This window comes from Phocoena phocoena, chromosome 14 (assembly GCF_963924675.1).
Source record: "Phocoena phocoena chromosome 14, mPhoPho1.1, whole genome shotgun sequence".
NCBI classification, from domain to species: Eukaryota; Metazoa; Chordata; class Mammalia; order Artiodactyla; family Phocoenidae; genus Phocoena; species Phocoena phocoena.
Window position 1 is genome coordinate 26215928 of NC_089232.1, and position 23902 is coordinate 26239829.

General features: G+C 40.9%; 1 protein-coding gene across 4 annotated transcripts in view; it reads right to left on the bottom strand.

The window, feature by feature from the left end:
* Positions 1-2066: 2066 nt before the first annotated feature.
* DGUOK (deoxyguanosine kinase) overlaps positions 2067-23902 on the bottom strand; it is a 36158-nt gene continuing 14322 nt past the window's right edge. Inside the window, exons 3-7 of one of the 4 annotated variants that reach the window (XM_065891138.1) lie at positions 12783-12970; positions 9122-9269; positions 3452-3567; positions 2750-2849; positions 2067-2304 (exon numbers count right to left, since the gene is read on the bottom strand). In XM_065891138.1, the coding sequence (XP_065747210.1) occupies positions 2278-2304; positions 2750-2849; positions 3452-3567; positions 9122-9269; positions 12783-12970 (579 nt within the window). In that variant the 3' untranslated portion in view covers positions 2067-2277. Of the gene's footprint in view, positions 2305-2749; positions 2850-3451; positions 3568-9121; positions 9270-12782; positions 12971-23902 lie in introns of those variants that run through there. The other 3 variants (XM_065891141.1, XM_065891140.1, XM_065891139.1) reach the window with 3 other exon arrangements.

The window sequence follows — 23902 nt, forward strand, 5'->3', positions numbered from 1 at the left end:
ACAAAGGATTTGAATAGACATTTTTTTCCAAAGAAGATATACAAATGGCCAATAAGCACATGAAAAGTTTTGCTCAACCTAGTTAGCCATTAAGGGAATGTAAATCAAAGCCACAATGAGATACGCCTTCACTCCTCCTATTAGGATGGTTATAATCAAAATGATAGATGGCAAGGATGTGGAGAAAGTGGAACACTCATACATTGCTGGAGGGAATGTAACATGGAATTCTGGAAGTTTAGCAGTTCCTCAAACAGTTAACGTGGAGTTATCATTTGACCCAATAATTCCGTTCCTCGGTATATACCCAAGAGCAATGAAAACATAACGTCCACACAAAAACCTGTATATGAATTTGCATAGCAGTGTTATTCTTAATAGTCAAAAAATGGAATCCACGTGTGCATCAATGGATGAACAGATAAACAAAATGTGGTATATTCACAAAACGAAATATTTAGTCATAAAAAGGAATGAAGTACTGATACGTGTTACAACTTGGATGAAGCCTGAAAACCTTAAAATGAAAGAAGCCAGTCACAAAAGGCCACATAGTATGTGATTCCATTTATATGAAATGTCCAGAATAGGCCAATCAGTAGAGATAGAAAGTAGACTGGTGATTGCCCAGGGTGGGGCGCATGTGGGTGGGGATTGTGGGGGAGTGACAGCAGCTGGTGTGGCATTTCTTCTGAGGGTGATGAAAACATTCTAGAATTGATTGTGGCGATGGTTGCACGACCCTATGACTATACTAAAAACTACTGAATTTTGCACTTTAAATGGGTGAATTGTATGGTATGTGAATTACATCTCAGTAAAGCTGTTAACATTTTCTTAAGCAGGATAGGGGCTTCCCTGGTGGCGCAGTGGTTAAGAATCTGCCTGCCAATGCAGGGGACACGGGTTCGAGCCCTGGTCCGGGAAGATCCCACATGCTGCGGAGCAACTAAGCCCGTGCGCCACAACTACTGAGCCTGCTCTCTAGAGCCCGTGCGCCATAACTACTGAGTCCATGCTCTAGAGAGCCCGCGAGCCACAACTACTGAAGCCCGTGCACCTACAGCCTGTGCTCCGCAACAAGAGAAGCCACCACAATGAGAAGTCCGCGCACCGCAACAAAGAGTAGCCCCCGCGCACAGCAATGAAGACCCAAGGCAGCCAAAAATAAATTAAAAAAAAAAATTTTTTTAAAGTAGGATAAAGAAATGCCGTGCGATTTCAAAACATCCCACAGTTGTTAGAAACCAGTCTCACACTCGTTTTCCCAAGCATCAAGGGAAACACAGGTTTCTGTCTCCTGGGACACTCTGGGTCCCAAGCTCATTCATTTTCCTGCGGGCCTGTGCAACTGTCAAGGGCTCAGTGCAGGAATTCCGATCCCGGTGAATCGTGGATCTGCAGTCTTCTTTCAATGAAGCACTTCCATTCTATAGGGCCATGTATTTTTCTCTCTTAACAATAAACTGTCCTTGAAGCTTGAAGTGCAGCACAAAAAGTTATTTTCTTTCTTTCCAGCACAGACAGATTCACTCCATTAAGGTCACCTGAAACTCACTGGGTCAGGTGTTTGGAGCAGGCCAGAGTGCCAGGATGACCGAACCCTAAATATCAGATGCTGAACTTTTAGGCTCATGGTTTGTTCTCTCCCTCCTTCCCTCCCTTTCTTTCATCCAGGTTCTTCAGCTCTAAGACAAAGGTCTAAATCCCCAGCCCATCCCCCAAACCAAGAGTGCTGGGTGGGAGGAGACAGAGGAGCTTCCTGGAGTTTGGGCTCCATTTCCTGGCTCTGGGGACTCACACTTGAGCATCCACCCACTCCTGAGTCACTTTACTTCCCTTCTTCATGCCTAAGGTAGAGCTTGGTTAGGGGTCCTAGAAGCAGTTCCCGCCCTGGCATGTCAGAAGGAGCCGGTGAACACACAGGGAAGTCTGGCTGGTGAAGGATTCAAGAAGAAGAAAAGCAAAGACTTTTCTCACGTGAAAATGGCCAGTCTGGAGGGGAGCTCAGAGCAGGCACCAGTAGACACACGCTGAAATAAATGAACAACTGGATAGCAAAATCCACAAAAATGTAGACTCTATTTAAGAAGTCCTTGAGATATAAAGGAAGACAAAGGCAGGGTTTAAGGGTAATAGAAACCTAACCCCTGAATGTCAGAGCACTCTAGGTGTAAAAGGAGATGGGAGTGGGGATGGGAAGGTGGGTGACTTGGTATTCTTCTGGCTTCAAAAAGTCAGAGAGCCCAGATCACAGCTAGAACATCCTGGTACTGGTTATAGATTCTTTACAAAGGTGTTTACCTGTGGGCAAGAGAAAAACCAAAAGTTAATTTCACATTTTCAGGAGACCACACAATAGTCCATCCATAATGCAAATGTAGCCAAGCCCATGAGTTTTTGTGAGGAAGGGAAAATAGGTATGGAAAGGAAATGTGACCTGCGCAGGGTCCTACAGTATCAAGTGGCAGAGCTGGATAGAATCCAGAAGTCTCATTTCCCTAGTTCTAGAATACCTTAGAGGAGAGAGTCAGCTGGAAAGCACATATTACAAGTCAAGTATTTAATAGTTATTGGCCCAAAATATTAGAGAATAGGGATCATATTACTAACTTCTACAAGGCCCCACAGGCTTTGGAGTGTGAAGTGCCATTTGAGGCACAATGCACAGGGCCCATACTGAAGTCTGAAGCAATAAAAGTGCAAAAAAGGAAATCTACTAGAAAGCAGGAGTTAAGGTCTTCCCCACCCTCTTCATGAGCGCTTCTTGTCTGGTTACTTCTTCAGAAAAATCATCGTTGACATCCAATACCAGCACTGGGATGTTCAGCAGAGCCTCAGAGTAGAGCCTATAAGAAGCACAGACATTTAGGGAACAGAAAAAAGATGGCAGGTTTCACATACTCACCAGTCTTCATAATTCAGAACAGATCTAAGGTCACATACCTTCTTAAGGAAATTTCATGTAAACAGTAGTTTAAAAAAAGAATTCCCATAAAGTTGGCTGGGAAGATGAAGCTGAAATTCCTCTTTGGTCTTGAGACTGATACCGAAGGTCAGAGCCTCAAACATTTTAAATGGACACCACACCAAGCCTGAAGGGAGGAAAGGCTGAAACTAGGAATGTCAACTGAGTACATTGACAATTTCTCTAAAATTTTTCACAGCCCTTTACCCTGAGCCAACTATGTCACCATAATCAATCACCATGGTCAGTCAGGGAATGTCAAAAAACAAAAAAGCTGGAGAAATAGAATCTAATCAGAAGTTTATTGGAATATATAGATTATATCCAATATTAAATTTCTGACTTGGATAATGCTTGACAATTCCAACCACTTCCAGCACATTCTGAACCTGCTTAAGGGGCTGCATGTTGAACTTCCTGTATTTTAATGACCAGCTGCAGGAAGGCAGGCCTCTGCCCACTGCTGCTCTCTTCTCCACTTACGGGGTTGTTTTGCGGACAAGCCAGGCTTCGTGCTGAGCATGAAGCTGCTCAAGATACGCCAACTCAATTCCTTTCTCCTCTTCCCTGGCCCTCAGGTGTAGTCTCTTCAAACAAACCTGAAAGACAATCCCCAGGATCTGCTGAGCTCTTTGGTTATTTCAGCTGTTACAAAAGCTGGGGTGCTCTCAGACCCACTTGCCATGTCTATCCTGGGCACTAGCACTACGACTTTGCTTCTGCTGCCTTGTTTTTTTTATTCAATCACAGGTTAATAACAGACACCATCTACCCTGGGAACCTGGAATTAACCTTTCTTTCCTCCTCCCAGCCGCATCCAGGAAGTCACCGAACTCTCTTTAATCTCTCTTCAGCTGACTCTCCTCACCTCTGCCCTGGTCAGGCCTCATCATCTCTCACCTGGACTACGAGCAAGTGCCTTCTGGCTCCCTGCCTCCCGGAAGCGGTGAAGCATGTGGAAAGAGCATAGGCCCTAAAGTCTCAAAGTCCAGGGTTAAATTCCCGTCTTCACCAGGCAGCAGCGGGGCAAGCTTTGTGGGCTTCCATTTCCTCCCCCTTCATCAATCCCACGGGTCGCTGTGAAGACTTACAGAGGGAGCCCATCAAGTTCCTGGCAAATGCTGTCTTTCCTCCCAGTTTTCCTGCTCAGTCCACCCTTCCAGAGTATTGCAATATACAGTTGTCCCTCAGTATCTGTGGTAAGGGGGGGTTGGTTCCAGGACCCCCTGAGGATACAAATATCCAAGGCTGCTCAAGTCCCTTATGTGTAAGAAATGACAGTGGGCTCTCCACATCAGTGGGGTCTGTGTCTGCAGATATGGAGGGTTGACTGTAACGGTGTTACTCTCCTTGCTTGAAATACCTCCCAGGGTCCTTATTGCCTTCAGCCCGGATTCAAGGAAGTATGAGGAACATCATACTTACCAAAGGGTAAGTACTTTGAAACATCTCTTTCATATCGTACCAAACACTCACTCCGGGGCACAATGCAAATTCTGCACAGGTCAAAGGTAAAGAAGTAAAAAAAGTGAGGCTTGAGACTAACTCTCCATCCTCCACTCCTTCCAGAGTGTGCATAATTTCACTCTGATCAGAAAGTTTGAAGCACAGTGGCTCAGGGAATGTCAGCTTCTCCTTTACTGGTCATACAAGGCCATTCCCAGAGTCTGGCCACCCCTCCTAACTCTCCACTTTCAACTTCCTTAGCTCCTTCCTCCCCTGGACCCACGGCTTCAGCCAGATTTGACCTCCTTGAAAGATCAAGCTCTTTCACATCTCAAAACTTTTGCTCTGAATGTTTGCTTTGCCTGAGTTGCCTTCCCTCCTCTCTCTCCCAGGCAAATGCCTTATTATTCAATGTCCTGGGAAGAACAAGTAGATTAACCCACTGATTTAGGACTTCTCTCTTTCAAACATTTAAACTTTATTCCCAGATGTAAACTTTATCCCCAAAGGTAGGGTACAATAGCCCTAAAGATGCAGAGTCTTTGCTGTTTCCCTCTTGTCCCATCTTTCCTCTAAGGAAAGAAAATCATATAAACACATTTCATTTATGATCTTATGTCCAACTTTTCAAACTGATTAACACAGATCTAACATGTTAATATTTTTAGCACTTACCCCTTTTCATCTCTTTCCCCTGAATTAAGAACTGCTCTAAACTTAGATGAAGTCCTTGTCCTAGGGATTCTATAATCTAGTTAGATAACAAGTAAAACAACATACACAAAATAGCAAATCAAGTGCTGAACTGGGAGGTTTGGATCTTAAGTGCAGCGGTCAGATAAGGGAGGCAGCAGTTGGGCTTAGGCAGTCAGAGGCGCTTCCCGGAAGAGGCAGGGCTCTGCCTTTATCTCTGGTACCAGCTTACTCAGCACCACTCTGCGAGCCAGGCGCTACGCTAGGCCCTGGACAAACACAGACCCCCAGTGGTATTTCAGCTGTATCAGGTGACAGAGGGAGGTCTGCACAGGGTGCTCTAAGGGCACAGTGACTGGGGGAGACCCAGAAGGCAGGCCGGAGTCCATCTGGTTCAGGGCTGAGCGCAGGGCCTGGCAGAGCAGGTGGTCAATAAGTATTTGTTGCACATACTCACTGAACGTTTTCATTTCTGACCTAGTCTACCTCTATCGGCCTTTTGCTCCTACTTGACTCTTTTCCATTTCTGCTTTCCTTCGCTCTGAACCTCCTCTTTCTCCTTCGGTCATCCTGCCCCTACTGGCATCCTCATCACTGACTGCTTCCAGACGTCTCCCCTTGTTCCCCTGCCTGCCCATCACACATCTTTACACCACTGACTTCCTGATACCCAGTTCTCCACCCCACTGATGACAGATGTTAGTGACTTGTTGTATACTTTCAGAAAGATTCACGCATTTCACATTCCTAACCCCACCTTTTAAAAAAAACCCCATACATATAAAAGGTCTCCTACCATGTACTTAGTTCTTATTTTTCTTTACTTAACAATATGTCTTGAAGATCGCTACATGTCAGTATAGTACTTTCTAGTTCTTTTTCATGACTTCAGAATTGATCAGTGCATGGATGGAGCATAATCTATTCAACCGGTCCCTACTGATGACTACTGGGTTGTTTACAATAACTTGCTATTGTAAACAATGTTGCCTTGCACACGAACCACTTTGCCTACGTGGGAGCATATTTATGGAGTAAATTCCAAGGAGCTTGATTAATAGGTCAAAAGTATGTGCACTGCTAGTATACGCTGCCAAACTGCCTCCTTAGAGGCTGACCAATTCACATTCCTGCCAGCAAGGTAGCTTCAGGATTTCTAAATATAGCAAAGCTACCTAGTTTTCCTGAGAGAAAAATATTATCAGAATTAATGAAAATGCGTATTTTTTAGAATGTGGCTTTATGGCTTCAATTATACACAGGGCAGAGCAATTCTTTTTATAAAAGCTATAATTATTCATTCATTGCTGGCAGGCAAACATTGATGCTAAAGTCTCTCCTGCTAAACTGGGCTATCATTTCCCTTTGCACTGTTAATTTGCTTAATAGAGCAAACTTTTCTTCCCTCCAGAAGCCTAGGTAAACTTCTATTTTGAGCATTTGGCATAATTGTTGCTTTACTGATATGGTTACAACAAGTTCTTTAAAAAAAAAACCTGTGCAGACAGTGCTTTAGTCTGGTCCCTCTTTACCTCAGTCCTCATGGGGAGGACATACTGAATGTGAATAGGAAAGCAGTGCAGCTGGAAATGGCAGCTGCCCCTTCATTCCCCTGCCCGCCGCATCCTCACCGCCGGAAGAGCTGCTGTTCGGACTGCTTGAAGTCAGAGACAGCAACTGGACAGTGACTGCTAGTGGGTCTGGCCGCTGTGCTTCTCAAGCCCAGCATCCAGGTGCCACTTGTTCCCAGGCCTTTGCAGCACGCTGTGTCCAGACTGCAAACACGGCCTGGCTCTTGGAGGCACACGGGCCAGCTGCACTCTCTCTTCCCGATTCCATGGGGCACTGAGGCCCAGCCATTTCTCTTCTGATTTTTTACTGTTGGCTCGCTTGCTTTTTACAATTTAGGGGAGGGTAGGTGGGAAGGAGCAAAAGGCCCTACTTGAGCCCATCCCTCGAGCTCTGAACGTAGCATCTGCCGGGGGATTGAGCACTTGCTCAACAGCTTTCTACACAGAGATGTTTTCACTTCTGTTCGGCTCTCTCTTAGATATAGTTCCCTTTGGGTCTCACAGAAGAGGTCAGTGGTGACTTCAGGGGAAGGATATCGACATTCCTGGTTCCTGGCTCTAATGCCATCAAAATAGCACCAAAATCCCCATTCAATATCAAAATGAATAAGCTATTTTTTTCTACCATCAAGTTGCAGTAATCCTTCAACCCTTATTCTACCCCAGCTGAAATACCTCAGCTCGTCTCTCCAAAAAGATGTATCAGCCACACCATAAAAATAACAGTCACCACCACCACTGTCATCATCATTGTCTCTTCTCACAAAGTCATTCCAAGTGCACAGAGAAGTGAGGAAGACGTTCTTCCTTCCCTTGCTGGGTCCCAGTGTCCCAGCAGGTTAGGTTAGGTTAGCTTAGGTTAGGAGCCGGGAAAAGGCTAGGTCAGTACTTTCAATTCTTCTCTTAATGCTTAGCCCCTCAACCTACTTCTGCTTTCAACTATCCATCCCATGAACTCCTACTGGAAACCTGTCACCTCTTCAAAATCCAACCACAATCTTCCCTCAGTTCAAGTCCACAATGCTCTTACTCATCCATGAGCCCTCCTGGGGGCCAGGATTCTCCTCTCACCCTGAACCCGACACTCAGCTACTTCAAACCATCCTTTTGGCAGGGGTCTCCTTTTCCCCTAATCACTGACACCAATCCCTGCCCCTACAGTACAGTCACCCTCATAATTGGCCTCTTCTATCCCTGCTCCCAGGCAATGAAGACTACTGTGCAAGTCATAAATACGCAAGGCAGCTACTTTTAGCTTCATTATTTTCACAGAAGGTTCTCAGCCCTCTGGCTCCACTGCATCTCTAGCTAAGTTTCACTTTAAACCTGAGACCCTATTTACTTCCGTGTAATCTCTTTATTTCCTCCTATGATCTAGCTTCTGCCTCACGATCTTCAGAAGCTCCCGACACAAAGAGCCCCAATACCTGCTCCCTGTCACACCCAAGGCATTCAAACTGGTCAGGCCCTTCCATCCGGTCCTCTCGCCTCTGGCTCCTGTGAGCCTGTGCAACTGGGGCTCTCCCACCCATTTTCTGATCAGTCAATCTGCTCTCAGCCTTCCCCCTTCCACAAAACTCAGTCCTGTCTCTAAAAGCACGGCCTCTAGCCTGAAGGGAGCTTTCCCTCCTAAGATAATGTGGTATATCTGGCATTTGACTGTATGTCAGATATTTGTCTAAAAAGGGGAGAACAACACATCCCTCAAAAAATAACCCCTGCCTTGACTCCCACTCCAGAAGAGCCCTTAGAGATCACTAGCCTGAGACACTGGATTTGACAGACAAGGACCCCTCTGGGGAAAGGTTTCCAGGGCCTGCGCACGGTCACTGCCTGTTGGCAGAGCTAAGGACCACTGCTGTCTCCAGAGACTCCAGTGCTGCTGCCATAACATCACCCTACTGTGTGCTGGGCTGGCTCCACGGTCCAAGTCAGAGGGTCATGGGATGCAACTTCCACAGTCCATCTTGCCTTACCAGTGGCACCCTTAAGGTTCAAAAGGAGACTATAAATTCGGATGGTATCAGGATGAGGTGAGGAAACACTTTTCCTCCTCCTGACATGCTATTCAGGAAACCATCAAGACCATCACAGACTCTGATGACCCAGTTAGAGGGAAGGAAAAGCTGAGGCAACTGGCTACAGGTTAGCTGATCAGAGGGTCGAACCTGCAGACCCTGGTGATAAACATAAAGCCCAATTTTCTCTATGTGGTTGCTACATCAAGAAGGACACTTTCTACGCACAGTCATTGGCTTTAGCACTCTGCCCAGAAAGCCTGTGGGTGCTCACGCTAGGATGGGAGGGTACTCATCCATTGCTCTCTGTGCTCCAGGTAATACCCACAATCGACTTTCTCCAACTGGAAAATCAGGGGCTCAGAGAACATCAGCTCTTAAGTTTCATATGGCCCTAAAGTCTAAGGCTTTAAATTCTGTGTTACCTGGGGAGCAGCCTGGAGGTAGATGAAGCCATGTAATCTGAGCCGGCTGGCAAACTCCTGCAGGAGAAAATAATGCCAGTCCTGATAGATGTGCCATTCGATGTCACTGAGGGAACCATTTTCAAAAAGAGTCTTTGCAAAGATATACCTGATTGGAAATGTAAGTAGGATGGGGAGAGGGGAGGAGAATGGGAAATGGAATGAAAGGCCAAAGAAAGAGAGAAGCAAAAAAAAAAAGAATCAATAACCAACTTGTTCCATGTCTGTCCAAACCACTTAACCTTTCTAGCACCTCATCAATCTTTTTTTTCTTTTTCTTTTTTAACTGAAGTATAGGTGACACTTAACCTTTCTAGTTCCTCACCCATCTTTAAGAAATCTGAATTCTTCACCTATGTCTCTCCCTCCTTGCTCAACACTAAGATGAGAATAGAATTTAGACTTTAGAGGCCAAAATCACAGTTCTCTGGATGGATTAATCCACTGGAAGAAAAGGAACACTGAAAGAGAATATCATTGGTCGCTAACAATTTTCCCTGCTGGAAACCAGTCAAAACACATAGCAAATGGTGCATGTAAACTCAAACTTGCATGTAAACTCAAACTTTTAAGGTTTCCTTATTACTACTGCAAGTAAACCCCCAAACAAAAAGCCAATCTAGTATAAAGCACCCACCACTTTTAATTTAAGGACTCAAGCCTTCTGAGTCTCCAGGCTACTGAGCCAACCTTTTGCCTACTTGAGAAGTAGAGCAGGAAATGTATTGAAATGGTGTCACCTATGGAGCAGTAAATGCACTTCCTACTAACTGCAGTATTACCAAGAAAGCAGACTCTCCTCCAAAGCAAGCACATATAAGCTCTTGCTTCCTCCGCCTCTGAGCTTCTAATCCAGATACAAGAAAGCTAAATCTAAAAATCAAACTAGTTTTGCCCCTTGCTTACTTCCATAACTAAAGGAGGATCTGGCGAATGGGAAATAAGAGTTAACTAGAAACCATCATGTCAGGAGGGTCAGTTCTGCTTTCAAACCTCAGGCATCTTGATACAAAACACAATTTACATCCTGAACAATGAACTCCAGTTTCTAAGGCAACGCTCAGCAACTGGCTACTTCTGGGAAAATGAAATTCAGAATCCTTATCTATGAATGGCTCAGGGAAGTATACACCGCAAGGCTGCGAGTGCTGCAATAAGAGAATGGCTTGCAGAGTCACACTCCTGAGTCTGGCCTGGCTTCAAAATTCACTAGCTGTGTCACCAGGGGCAAGACATCAAACTCTCAGCCTGCTTCTTCCTCTGTACAAAGATAACAGTTGAACGTAACTCACAGAGTTGTGAGGACTGTACGTAATACTTACAAGGTGCTTACAAGAGTGACTGGGCACACAGTACTCAAGACACCTTAGCTGTCACTGTAACTACTTCATCATTAGGCTATGAAGACACTAATCTGGGAGCTCCAGAAGTCAACTCTTCCAGTCTGGAATGGCTTAGCTACAGCCTAGCCGAAGGCAACAAAGAAAAGAGGTGAATTTCTATTTCAGTATCTGAAAAATGTTTTCAGCTTCTTCACAGGTAACATGGAAATTAAGATCTTATAAAGAGAAAGTAAATATCTGTTAATAAGTCCTATAAAAGGGCCCTCGCCTTTTTTTGAAGATGAGCACTTCTTTATTTCTCCAGAGCTGGTGGTGAAGGGGCAAGAGGGCATAGAAGGCCGTGGTGCTGACTGCTGAGGGGAGGGAACCCTGCAGCCCGAATGCAGGGGCTGCAGGGAAGAACCAGCTTAAGGACCTAGGCGTAAAGTTCCCTGCTCTAAAACCACATGCTATTATTTTCTTTCAACTCAAACAGAAAAGATTTAGATTTCTCCCTCCCTGTCATCCACTCTCCCAAATAAGCCATGTTCCTCCTTTGGAACACATATAACACACATGAGCACACGTGCAGTCTCAAAGTTCCCTGTTAGACTAAGGTCACCGTGAAGGCAGGGACTGGGTCTGCTCTGCTTACTGCTGCTGTCCAGTGCCTAAACATAGGCGGCATTCAACAAATCTGTGCTGAGCAAATGAATAAATGGATAAATGTTTAAAGGAGTGGAAGTCCCAAGGTCTTGTACCTTCTAAACCAAGTATTTCTATTTCTAAGGGGTCTCTCACATGTCTATCTCACTAAAGGGCTGGAAATCAGAAGACTGATGGTAGGGACTTCCCTGGCGGTCCAGTGGTTAAGACTCAGAGCTTCCACTGCAGGGGACACGGGTTCGATCCCTGGTCAGGGAATTAAGATCCCACATGCTGCACAGCGAGGCCAAAAAAAAAAAAAGATGGTGAATGTTTCCAAGCAGGTAGTAATATGTAATTCATCTTCCTAATTCAAGAGGCATGGCTTGGGAGAGGGGAAAGGAAAATAGGTAGTAGTATATCCAACAGCTGAAAAAGAACTAAAATCTATAGCCCAACCATTTATAATTCACATATTTCGCTTTTATAAAGAGTAGGCTCTCTCTTGGGGTCCACAGAGAAGGAATGCCTAGTCTATAGGGTTTGTTTTACATATCTTGAATGATTTTTAAGTAATGTCTAAAAAAAAAAAATCACAATACATTTACAAATGTATCCTTATTTTTTTCCCTCCAGGAGGCTTTATGGGAGCACTAAGGAGCAGAGATAGTTTTTCTAATTTGGAATTAAATGGGTAACCAATCTAGTGGTTTCAGAAGTGACTGGACAATAAAAATGCAACATTTTTCATTTTGATAACTCAAGGGGCTTAAGATAGACCATCATGCCACCATTTCACACTGACAGAGGTCATTCATAACCTTCAGATAAAAAACCCTCAGTGATGTCCAGATTAAGGCACCCTCACTTCATCTTCAAATGGCTTATCCACAAGTGACAGACAGGTTTTGTGGCAGAACCAGGAATTCCAGAGCATAGATGGACTAGCTCCTCTAGAACAGATGGGCTGAATTCCCAAGCTATCTGCTAGCTTTCATTAAAAGTGACTCCTCATCTTACTCCCTCAGGTGGTCAGGATGAAGCTCTTCGTCCGACCTGTAAGAGATTGGATGTCTCTTACAGATTCTGGCCAACAATAAGCCCTGCCACACAACAGAGGGTCAAAAAAGGTTAAATCCGAGATAGAAGCCAATTTTACAAATCTGCTATTTCTACTCAGAAATCCTTTCTTGAAGAATTTTAAAAAAGGATAAATTTATTTCTCCTATCATTTTAGGAACACATTTTAATTCCGACTGCTTTTTTCTCCCAGGTGATAACCAACCACTGATTCATTTGGTTTGCTAGAACATATGCTGCTACTTAAGTGTCTATTCTGTGCCTTTTAGCATGTAATGGTTATACTAGGTAGCTACCCGCCTGCTTCTATGCTAGGAAAGAATAAGGAAACATATTCAGTGCCAATGTGAGAAATTAAATGCATTCAGATTATGAAAAACACAGTCTCCTTTCTTGACATATATGGTAACTGTGAAATTATAAGTCTGAACAAATCTGTATAGTGTTGTCTTTAAAAAGCCAATTTTTTCAAGTATCATTTTCAATGACAAGAGCAGTGCAGAGTCTGAGCAAGAGGAGAAAACATGCAGCGCTAAGAACAGAGCCTGTGACTGATAGAGGGCTCAGGGTCTTACCTGTCGCTGTATACAGACCTCTCAAAGATCTGTACTGCCTTCTTGGCCTCTAAGAGTTTCTCAGGGAAGGGCTCCAACTGTACCTTCAGGCGGCTCATAAAAGAAAATGTCTGGAATGTGTAGCACCATCGTGCTGGCTCCTGGTACATCATATCCAGCAAGTTTCCAAGACTGGGGGCAGTGGAGGCCTAGAGGTAAATTATGAAAGAGGAGAATTTCCTAGAAGGCATATTTACTTCACAGTGTTTACCGCCCTTCTACCCACCCGCCCACAAGTGTAATAATCAATGAGAGATGCAATTACAAAAGTTTCCTTCCACTGAAAACATATAATCACATCCCTCAGCTTAGTCAAAGCTACATAATCAAGGAAGAGATTTTCCTACCTTACTAGACAAGAACCTGACAGAGGGAGATGACATGCCACCTTCAGCATACCAAAGAACAGCAGAGGAAGAACCACCCATAGAATTAGCACATTCGCCGATTGGTGGGTTTGTGGAGCATGTTGGAGGAGGACTTAACAATCAACAACCATCTGAAACTCTACTTGGAATCAGATATTCCCACCGTAACACTATGTTGCTTCTCTTTTGAGCTTCCATTTGTGGCTATTTCTTTCTAAAACTTCAACCCAGACAAGAAAGTAACTGATTATTTGAAAATCCAACCAACCAAACCGAGTTCTCTCTCTCTTATAGCAGGGCTACAGTTTGTTAAACAAACAAATGAACAAACAAAAACAAACAAATCCCTCCTCCTCGATTCTAGACACTTTATGAAAGGCACGTGAAGACCCACTTACTCAGCATGTACAGGTGGGAACGTGTCTAAGATACTCAGGAACCCTGGATTCTTTCCTGGGCTCTGCCACTGACTCAACCCAAAAGCGAGTTCTGCGAAAAGCACTCTGATCTGCGTTCGTTCAGTCACCATGAACTGAAGGCCTGTGTGGATAAGATGCTACGTGAGCTAGGTGCTGTAAGGGGTACACAAACAAAACTGAGATTTATCTCAATGTTCACTGTGCTATGTTATCTCATTTCATCTTCAAAACGGCATATGAGGTAGGTACTACTGTTATGCCCATTTTCTTGAGGAGAACATCCACTCAGAAAGGTTAAGGAACTTCCTTGTCCAAAGTTTCATGGTAAGTGTTGAATGGGGACTCACACCTGGCTTCCTCTAACTTCTTCATTCTAATATTTCTCCATATAAAGGCAAGCAAGACATGGTTCCCAAACTCAAGTAGCTCATAATGCATATGGAAAGGGGGTGACAAAGATATGGAGAGCTAGACTATAAAGCAGAACATACAACAAAGGGGTGATCACGGTATGGTGGAGGGAATCTGAGAAAGTTTCTGGAAAAAAGTGGCATTAAGCTGGGAAGTAAATGATACATAGAATCTCCACAGATGGAAATGGGGATTAAGAAGAAAGTATTTCAGGTAGAGACAAAAATACACGGGGTGGGGGGAAAGGTTAGACAACCACAAGTGGTCCAGTTTGGCTAAATATCACCCCTGGATTCCAAAGAGGGGTCCTATGCTTTGGAAGCCTTCAGCAGAGTATGTGTGTAGAGCAGAGTGGATCACAAAACAACTTCCCTGCTTTCAATTCTGCAACCCACAAGCACAAACCAGCCTCACAAATGGCCCCTGGCTGAGAGCTGGAGGTTGAAGCAGGAGGACAAATTTGAATCTACTCGAGTCTCTGGTGGTGTCACCAGAGACTGGAGGGAGCCCATGGTTACAGCATAGCTCTGAGACTGCAGGGAAGCCTGCTGAGTGGAGTAGGGCACTGCGATGGCAGATGCACTAGGTTGACTGGGGCGGGGGTTCTACCAGCAGGCTTTGGGTTACCAAAGGGAGCCTGTTCCAGAATAAAAAACTGTACAGAGGCCTACACAATTTCTAAAGAACCTATTTCAGCTACAGAACGTATGCAAATATCCCTTCAAACATATAAACAATAGAGGGACAATCATTGGATATAAAAATATCCAGCAATTCAAAAGGAGTGGACCCATCCGTGTGTTCAGGACAAGCAGCCTCTCAGGAGACAGAGCTATTGCCACAAACAGGAGAGAACAAAAAAATCTCAGTGGGACTCGAGACTGCCACGTTGATAAGAACAGGCTATCATAAAAGAGGAACAACTGACTTTCCTGGCAGTCCAGTGGTTAAGACTCTGCACTTCCACTGCAGGGGGCATGGGTTTGATCCCTGGTCGGGGAACTAAGATCCCACATACAGCGTGGCGTGGTCAGAAAACAAACAAAACGGAGCAATATGAAAAGAACATTCTTAGAGGAGAAAAACGCAATTGCCAAAACAAAACTCCCAATGAAGATAGCAACCAGCACACTGTAAACTGCAGTAAACCTAACTAGTGAATATCATACAGAATATCAACTCAAGAAATTTCCCCTAAACTAAGAGAAAAAAAGCAGAAAATTATGAAAGAAATAAAAAGAAATACAGTTTAGGAGATCCAATATACATTGTTATACAGTGGTAGGGTATTTTTTGTTTTTTCTTTCTTTTCTCTGGAAAGATACATCAAGATGTAATGTCACTTGTGTCCTACCCGACAGCAGTGAATACAATTTTGTATCAAACAACTTTTCAAACAAAGGCTAAAATGATGTGCAACTTCACAGTACCCACATCTCAGACAAAGCTACGTAACCAAAGCAAATGATTTTCCTTCTCATGAGATAAAATTCCAATATAGAATGGTGAAATGCCACCCCCAATAAAAAAAGAGATCAGCAGAGGAAGACCACTACTCATAAGGTCTCCTTCTCATCAAATTTCACCATCACTGAGAATCACTGTCTAGTAGAAACATGACATATCTCTAGGTATTTTAGAACAGAAAGGAAGTTTAAAACCATGCTACAACTAGGAGTTATAGTCGGGGGGAACTGATCAGATGAAAAAGAAGCCAAAATCAAAGAAAAAAATTGAAGAAAATCTCTGAAGATGTGAGACTTTCCACCAGAGAAATTCACTAAGTACCAGAAAGGATTTAATATAGATTTACATATATAGCTTTCACACACACACACACACACACACACACACACACACACACACACACACACACACACACCCAGACCTAACCTAGCAAGATGTCAACAATTCATGAAAGCAAAACAAAACAAAAACTTAAGGAGGGGGGGAAACATTAATTACTTATTAAAAAAAAAAGATCAGAACCATATAACACTTCCCTACAACAGAAACTAAAGACATTTTAAGACAAGCAATCACTCAGAAATTATACCAACCACATTCTGAAAAAAAAAATCCTCTAAAATATATTTCAACCAATTGGAAAATGAATCAAAATAAAGAATTAAGAAATGGGAAGAAGTAATAAGAAGACAGTGGTCAGTGAATGACCAGTAGAACAGTTAAGTATAAAGTAATTATTATGAATGTGGTGAAGAAGTTTACTGCCAATTTCTATAGTTAAAAGAGAAATTTCAGGGAATTTCCTGGTGGCCCAGTGGACTTGGTAGGACTTGGTACTTTCACTGCTGGTATCCAGGTTCAATCCCTGGTCGGGAAACTAAGATCCCACAAGCCTTGTGGCGTGGCCAGAAAAAAAAAAAAAAAAAAAAGAGAGAGAGAGAGAGAGAGAAATTTCACTACGTAAAAACATTCTGGATCTATAAAACTATAGATTTCTATACCTGGGGGATGGAGTCTGGAGAAGAAAGTAGTAAAAAAAAGTAGTAAAATTTATTTTTTTCTTTCACAGAGACCCCATTAACATTGATAAATAGGTTTAAACATTTATATATATATATTTTATTGAAGTATAGTTGTTTTACAATGTTATATTAGTTTCAGGTGTACAGCATAGTGATTCTGTATTTTTGCAATTTATACTCCATTATAGTTTATTACAAGATAATGGCTATAATTCTCTGTGCTGTACAGTATACCCATGTTGCCTCATCTATTTTATACATGGTAGTTTATACCTGTTAATCCTACATCCCTAATTTGTTCCTCCCGCTTCCCTCTCTCCTTTGGTAACCACAAGTTTGTTTTCTATATCTGTGAGTCTTAAACATGTATATTTTTAATTTAAACGTTTCCACTAGTAGAGTAAAAATAGTAAGATTTCCATACGAATGAAGGGGAGATAAATAAAAGAAATATTCAAATACAGCAAAAAGGAAAAAAAGGAGATGAAAGCACAAAATAAGGTGGCAGGAATAAATTAAACATAATCATGATAAAAGAGAAAAATTCCCAGGAAAGGCAAACCCTAAGACTGGGTAAAAGCTAAAAATCCTGTTCATAAGTGAAACACCTAAAACAAGATGACATACATTAGCTGAAAGTAGAGGGGCAGCAAAATCCACCATGTAGATGCAAATAAAACGAATGCAGATGTGGCAAAGCTGTATTAAGAAAAAAAAAGCACTGGGACTTCCCTGGTGGTCCAGTGGTTAAGACTCCACGTTCTCAATGCAGGGGGCCCGGGTTCGATCCCTGGTCATGAAACTAGATCCCGCATGCCACCAATAAGAGCCCACATGCCAAATAAATTAGTTTAATTAATTTTTTTAAAAAGCATTAAATTCTACAAGACTAGTAAAGCAATAAAGACTCCACAAAAAAGTCATGAACCTTTTTACATGGAATAATAAAGCAATGAAATACAAAAATATAAAGTCAATTAAAAATACAAGGAGAAATAGACAAAACACAATGAAAGAACAAAACTTTAGTACACTTCTCTCAGAATTTAATAAAAACAGTAGACTCTCAAAATAAGAACTTGGAGGATAAGACTCTTAATCATTATTTTTTTCCACATATCTGAAACTGGGATACATCTTATAATGCTTACTAAACATAATAGACATTTTAATTATTCCTTAGAAGTGTCACTAAATTGATAATTCTTATAATCAATGACATCTTGGAATTTATAAAATATGTCACATCAAACTACATATACCTTACAGATAATACATATTCTTCTTAAAAGTCCATGGCACACTTATCAAAATTGATCATACATAGTCAATGAAGAAAATCTCAGTAAGTTTCCTCAGTGAGAAACTGTATAAGCCACATTGATCATAACAAAATAAACTCAGAATTAACAAAATAATAAACATACAAAATCTACTCAGAATATGTAAAACACTAAAAATAAATCTTAGGCAAAAAATAAATTAAAACTACAATTACAAACTCTTTAGAAATTTCAGTTAAATTCTCATATGTCAAAATCTAGAAGACAGGGCCAAAGCTTATCCCATGAAAAAAATTTCCTGTTGCAAATGCTTTTATTATTAAGGCAGAAAAAAGGGAAAAATACACAAATTAATCATTCACACTAAAGAGCTTTAAAAATGCAAAGAAATTCTGAGAAATAAATTTAAAAGCAAAAATTAATGAATTAGAATGCAAGCCCCAATAGAATTAAAAATTAAAATCCATTAATTGGGTCTTTTAAAAAAGGACAGATAAATAGACAATCATCTATCAAACCTATTCCTCCCAAAATATTCACACAGAAAAGCAACATCAGACAAAAGATACAAAACCTCTTGATACAGAAGAATTTAAAGTATAAAAGAATACACGTAATAATTTTACATTATTAAATTTGAAAATCTCAATAAAAGGGCAATTTTCTAGAAAACAAAATTATCAGAACTGATTAAAAGCCCTGAATAATAACTGAGGAAGAAACAGTTGTCTAATAACTATTCCCCCCAAACAGCACTGAATCCATGTAATTTTAAAACTGATTTCTGTCATACCTTCAAGGAATAGATAATTTCTATGCTAAAAATAATACAAAGCTTCCAATTCACTTTCATAACCCTGATGGTAAAACCTGTCAAAAACTGCACACATAAATATAATACCAATTAAATTTATTAATACACACAAAATTCCAAACATATTAGCAAATTAATGCAACAGTACACCATGACCAAAAGGGTTTATTCTAGGAATGTGAGGATGACATCATTATCCAATCTATGACTAAAACTAAAAGGAAGAAAGAAAAATCCCACGGTTAACTCACTAGATGCTAAAAAAGGCTTTTGATGAAAACTCAACATCTGTTACTGATGAAAACAGTTAATATCCTAGTAATAGAAGTACCTCCTCCACATGGTCTATTGAAATGAATGACAAGCACAGATCTTAACAATGATACATTAGAGGTACTTTCACTAAACACAGAAAACATAAAAGTGACTACCATCACTGCTATTATTCAATATTGTTCTGGAACTTCTATCCAACAAAAGAAAACAGAAATGAGGTTTGGATATTGGAAAACTCTTACAACTGATTAGAATTTAGAGGAAACTATTATTTTCTAAAACCTCAAGCAAATAAAGCAAAAAAAAAAAAAACTAATGTGAGAATTAAGTCACACAAGACATACAACAATCAACTGCTTTTCTTTCAAATAGCAATAACCAGTTTGAAACAGACGAAGGGAAAACAGATCCCAGTCACAATAACAACAAAATATATAACCACTCAGGAATAAACTAAACAAGACTATTACTGGGGATTCAGATAAAAACTTGGGGAAAATCAGACTCCTGTAACTTTTAAAGTCACACAAAGAATAAAACCTTAAAAGCAAGAGAAAGAAAAACAAATGCCTGTTTTTATAATCTTGGGCTGTAAGAGGTCTTTTTAAACTTTAACGTCAAAGGCAGTAACTAAGAAGAAAACAATAGACTTGACCACATAAAAACTTAAAAGTATTATATTGCAAAATACATCATAAGAAAAGGAAAGAAAAAATGACAAACTGGTGAGAGTATTGACAATATATGACAGTTAAGATATATTTTTTAACATCTTTATTGGAGGATAATTGCTTTACAATGGTGTGTTAGTTTCTGCTTTATAACAAAGTTATACATATACATATATCCCCATATCTCTTCCCTCTTGTGTCTCCCTCCCTTCCTCCCACCCTCCCTATCCCACCCCTCTAGGTGGTCACAAAGCACAGAGCTGATCTCCCTGTGCTATGCGGCTGCTTCCCACTAGCTATCTATTTTACATTTGGTAGTGTATATATGTCCATGACACTCTCTCACTTTGTCCCAGCTTACTCTTCCCCCTCCCCATATCCTCAAGTCCATTCTCTAGTAGGTCTGCGTCTTTATTCCCGTCTTGCTCCTAGGTTCTTCATGACCTTTTTTTTTTTTTTAGATTCCATATATATGCGTTAGCATATGGTATTTGTTTTTCTGTTTCTGAATTACTTCACTCTGTATGACAGACTATAGGTCCATCCACCTCACTACAAATAACTCAATTTCATTTCTTTTTATGGCTGAGTAAAAACTGTATATGTATATATGTGCCACATCTTCTTTATCCATTCATCTGTTGATGGACACTTAGGTTGCTTCCATGTCCTGGCTATTGTAAATAAAGCTGCAGTGAACATTGTGGTACATGACTCTCTTTGAATTTTGGTTTTCTCAGGGTATATGCCCAGTAGTGGGATTGCTGGGTCGTATGGTAGTTCTATTTTTAGTTTTTTAAGGAACCTCCAGACTGTTCTCCATAGTGGCTGTATCAATTTACATTCCCACCAACAGTGCAAGAGGGTTCCCTTTTCTCTACACCCTCTCTAGCAATTTATTGTTTGTAGATTTTTTTTTTTTTTTTTTTTTTTTTTTTTTTTTTGCGGTATGTGGGCCTCTCACTGTTGTGGCCTCTCCCGTTGCGGAGCACAGGCTCCGGATGTGCAGGCTCCGGACGCGCAGGCTCAGGGGCCATGACTCATGGGCTCAGCCGCTCCGCGGCATGTGGGATCTTCCCGGACCGGGGCACGAACCCGTGTCCCCTGCATCGGCAGGCAGACTCTCAACCACTGCGCCACCAGGGAAGCCCTGTAGATTTTTTGATGATACCCATTCTGACCAGGTGAGATGATATCTCATTGTAGTTTTGATTTGCCTTTCTCTAATGATTAATGATGTTGAGCATTCTTTCATGTGTTTGTTGGCAATCTGTATATCTTCTTTGGAGAACTGTCTATTTAGGTCTTCTGCCCATTTTTGGATTGGGTTGGTTTTTATTTTGTTATTGAGCTGCATGAGCTGCTTGTAAATTTTGGAGATTAATCCTTTGTCAGTTGCTTCATTTGCAAATATTTTCTCCCATTCTGAGGGTTGTCTTTTGGTCTTGTTTATGGTTTCCTTTGCTGTGCAAAAGCTTTGAAGTTTCATTAGTTCCCATTTGTTTATTTTTGTTTTTATTTCTATTTCTCTAGGAGGTGGGTCAAAAAGGATCTTGCTGTGATTTATGTCATAGAGTGTTCTGCCTATGTTTTCCTCTAAGAGTTTGATAGTGTCTGGCCTTACACTTAGGTCTTTAATACATTTTGAGTTTATTTTTGTGTATAGTGTTAGCGAGTGTTCTAATTTCATACTTTTACATGTACCTGTCCAGTTTTCCCAGCACCACTTATTGAAGAGGCTGTCTTTATTCCATTGTATATTCTTGCCTCCTTTATCAAAAATAAAGTGACCATATGTGCACGGGTTAATCTCGGGGCTTTCTATCCTGTTCCATTGATCTATATTTGTTTTTGTGCCAGTACCATACTGTCTTGATTACTGTAGCTTTGTAGTATAGTCTGAAGTCAGGCAGGCTGATTCCTCCAGGTCCGCTTTTATTTCTCAAGATTGCTTTGGCTATTCAGGGTCTTTTGTGTTTCCATACAAATTGTGAAATTTTTTGTTCTAGTTCTGTGTAAAATGCCATTGGTAGTTTGATAGGGAATGCACTGAATCTGTAGATTGCTTTGGGTAGTATAGTCATTTTCACAATGTTGATTCTTCCAATCCAAGAACACGGTATATCTCTCCATCTATTTGTATCATCTTTAATTTCTTTCATCAGTGTCTTATAATTTTCTGCATATAGGTCTTTTGTCTCCTTAGGTAGGTTGATTCCTAGATATTTTATTCTTTTTGTTGCAATCGTAAATGGAAGTGCTTTCTTTCACTTTCAGATTTTTCATCATTGGTGTATAGGAATGCAAGAGATTTCTGTGCATTAATTTTGTATCCTGCTACTTTACCAAATTCATTGATTCGCTCTAGTAGTTTTCTGGTAGCATCTTTAGGATTCTCTATGTATAGTATCATGTCTCCTGCAAACAGTGACAGCTTTACTTCTTCTTTTCCCATTTGGATTCCTTTTATTTCTTTTTCTTCCCTGATTGCTGTGGCTAAAACTTCCAAAACTATGTTGAATAAGAGTGGTGAGAGTGGGCAACCTTGTCTTGTTCCTGATCTTAGTGGAAATGCTTTCAGTTTTTCACCACTGAGGATGAGGTTGGCTGTGGGTTTGTCATATATGGCCTTTATTATGTTGAGGAAAGTTCCCTCTATGCCTACTTTCTGCAGGGTTTTTATCATGAATGGGTGTTGAATTTTGTCAAAAGCTTTCTCTGCATCTATTGAGATGATCATATGGTTTTTCTCCTTCAATTTGTTAATATGGTGTATCACATTGATTGATTTGCATATATTGAAGAATCCTTGCATTCCTGGGATAAACCCCACTTGATCATGGTGTATGATCTTTTTAATGTGCTGCTGGATTCTGTTTGCTAGTATTTTGTTGAGGATTTTTGCATCTATGTTCATCAGTGACATTGGCCTGTAGTTTTCTTTCTTTGTGACATCCTTGTCTGGTTTTGGTATCAGGGTGTTGGTGGCCTTGTAGAATGAGTTTGGGAGTGTTCCTCCCTCTGCTATATTTTGGAAGAGTTTGAGAAGGATAGGTGTTAGCTCTTCTCTAAATGTTTGATAGAATTCGCCTGTGAAGCCATCTGGTCCTGGGTTTTTGTTTGTTGGAAGATTTTTAATCAGTTTTAATTTCAGTGCTTGTGATTGGTCTTTTCATATTTTCTATTTCTTCCTGGTTCAGTCTCAGCAGGGTGTGCATTTCTAAGAATTTGTCCATTTCTTCCAGGTTGTCCATTTTATTGGCATATAGTTGCTTGTAGTAATCTCTCATGATCCTTTGTATTTCTGCAGTGTCAGTTTTTACTTTTCCTTTTTCATTTCTAATTCTATTGATTTGAGTCTTCTCCCTTTTTTTCTTGATGAGTCTGGTTAATGGTTTATCAATTTTGTTTATCTTCTCAAAGAACCAGCTTTTAGTTTGATTGATCTTTGCTATTGTTTCCTTCATTTCTTTTTCATTTATTTCTCATCTGATCTTTATGATTCCTTTCCTTCTGCTAACTTTGGGGTTTTTTTGTTCTTCTTTCTCTAATTGCTTTAGGTGTAAGGTTAGGTTGTTTATTTGAGATGTTTCTTGTTTCTTAAGGTAGGATTGTATTGCTATAAACTTCCCTCTTAGAACTGCTTTTGCTGCATCCCATAGGTTTTGGGTTGTTGTGTTTTCGTTGTTGTCTGTTTCTACATATTTTTTAATTTCCTCTTTGATTTCTTCAGTGATCTCTTGGTTATTAAGTAGTGTATTGTTTAGCCTCCATGTGTTTTTTTTTTTTCGGTACGTGGGCCTCTCACTGTTGTGGCCTCTCCCGTTGCAGAGCACAGGCTCCAGATGTGCAGGCTCAGTGGCCATGGCTCACGGGCCCAGCCGCTCCACGGCACGTGGGATCCTCCCGGACTGGGGCAAGAACCCGCGTCCCCTGCATCGCCAGGCAGACTCTCAACCACTGCGCCACCAGGGAAGCCCATGTTTGTATTTTTTATAGATTTTTTTCCTGTAATTGATGTCTATGATATTTAACATATGAGTTCTTATGAAGCCATTACAAAAACCTGCAGATCTCAATAGAGGAAAAAAAACAAAAGCAAGAGGTTTGAATAGGCAATTCATTAAAGAATACTAATAAATGGCCAATAAACATTAAAAAGTTCAATTCACTGGTAATCAAACAAATGTAAAATAAAATAACACACCATTCATTTTCTTGCCTCTCAAATCAGAAAGGATGAAAAAAAAATAACACCCAGTGTTGCTGAAAATATGAGAAAAATAGTACAACTTTTCTGAAGGAAAATTTTATAAAATGTAACAAAAGTCTCAACAAAACATGTTGTTT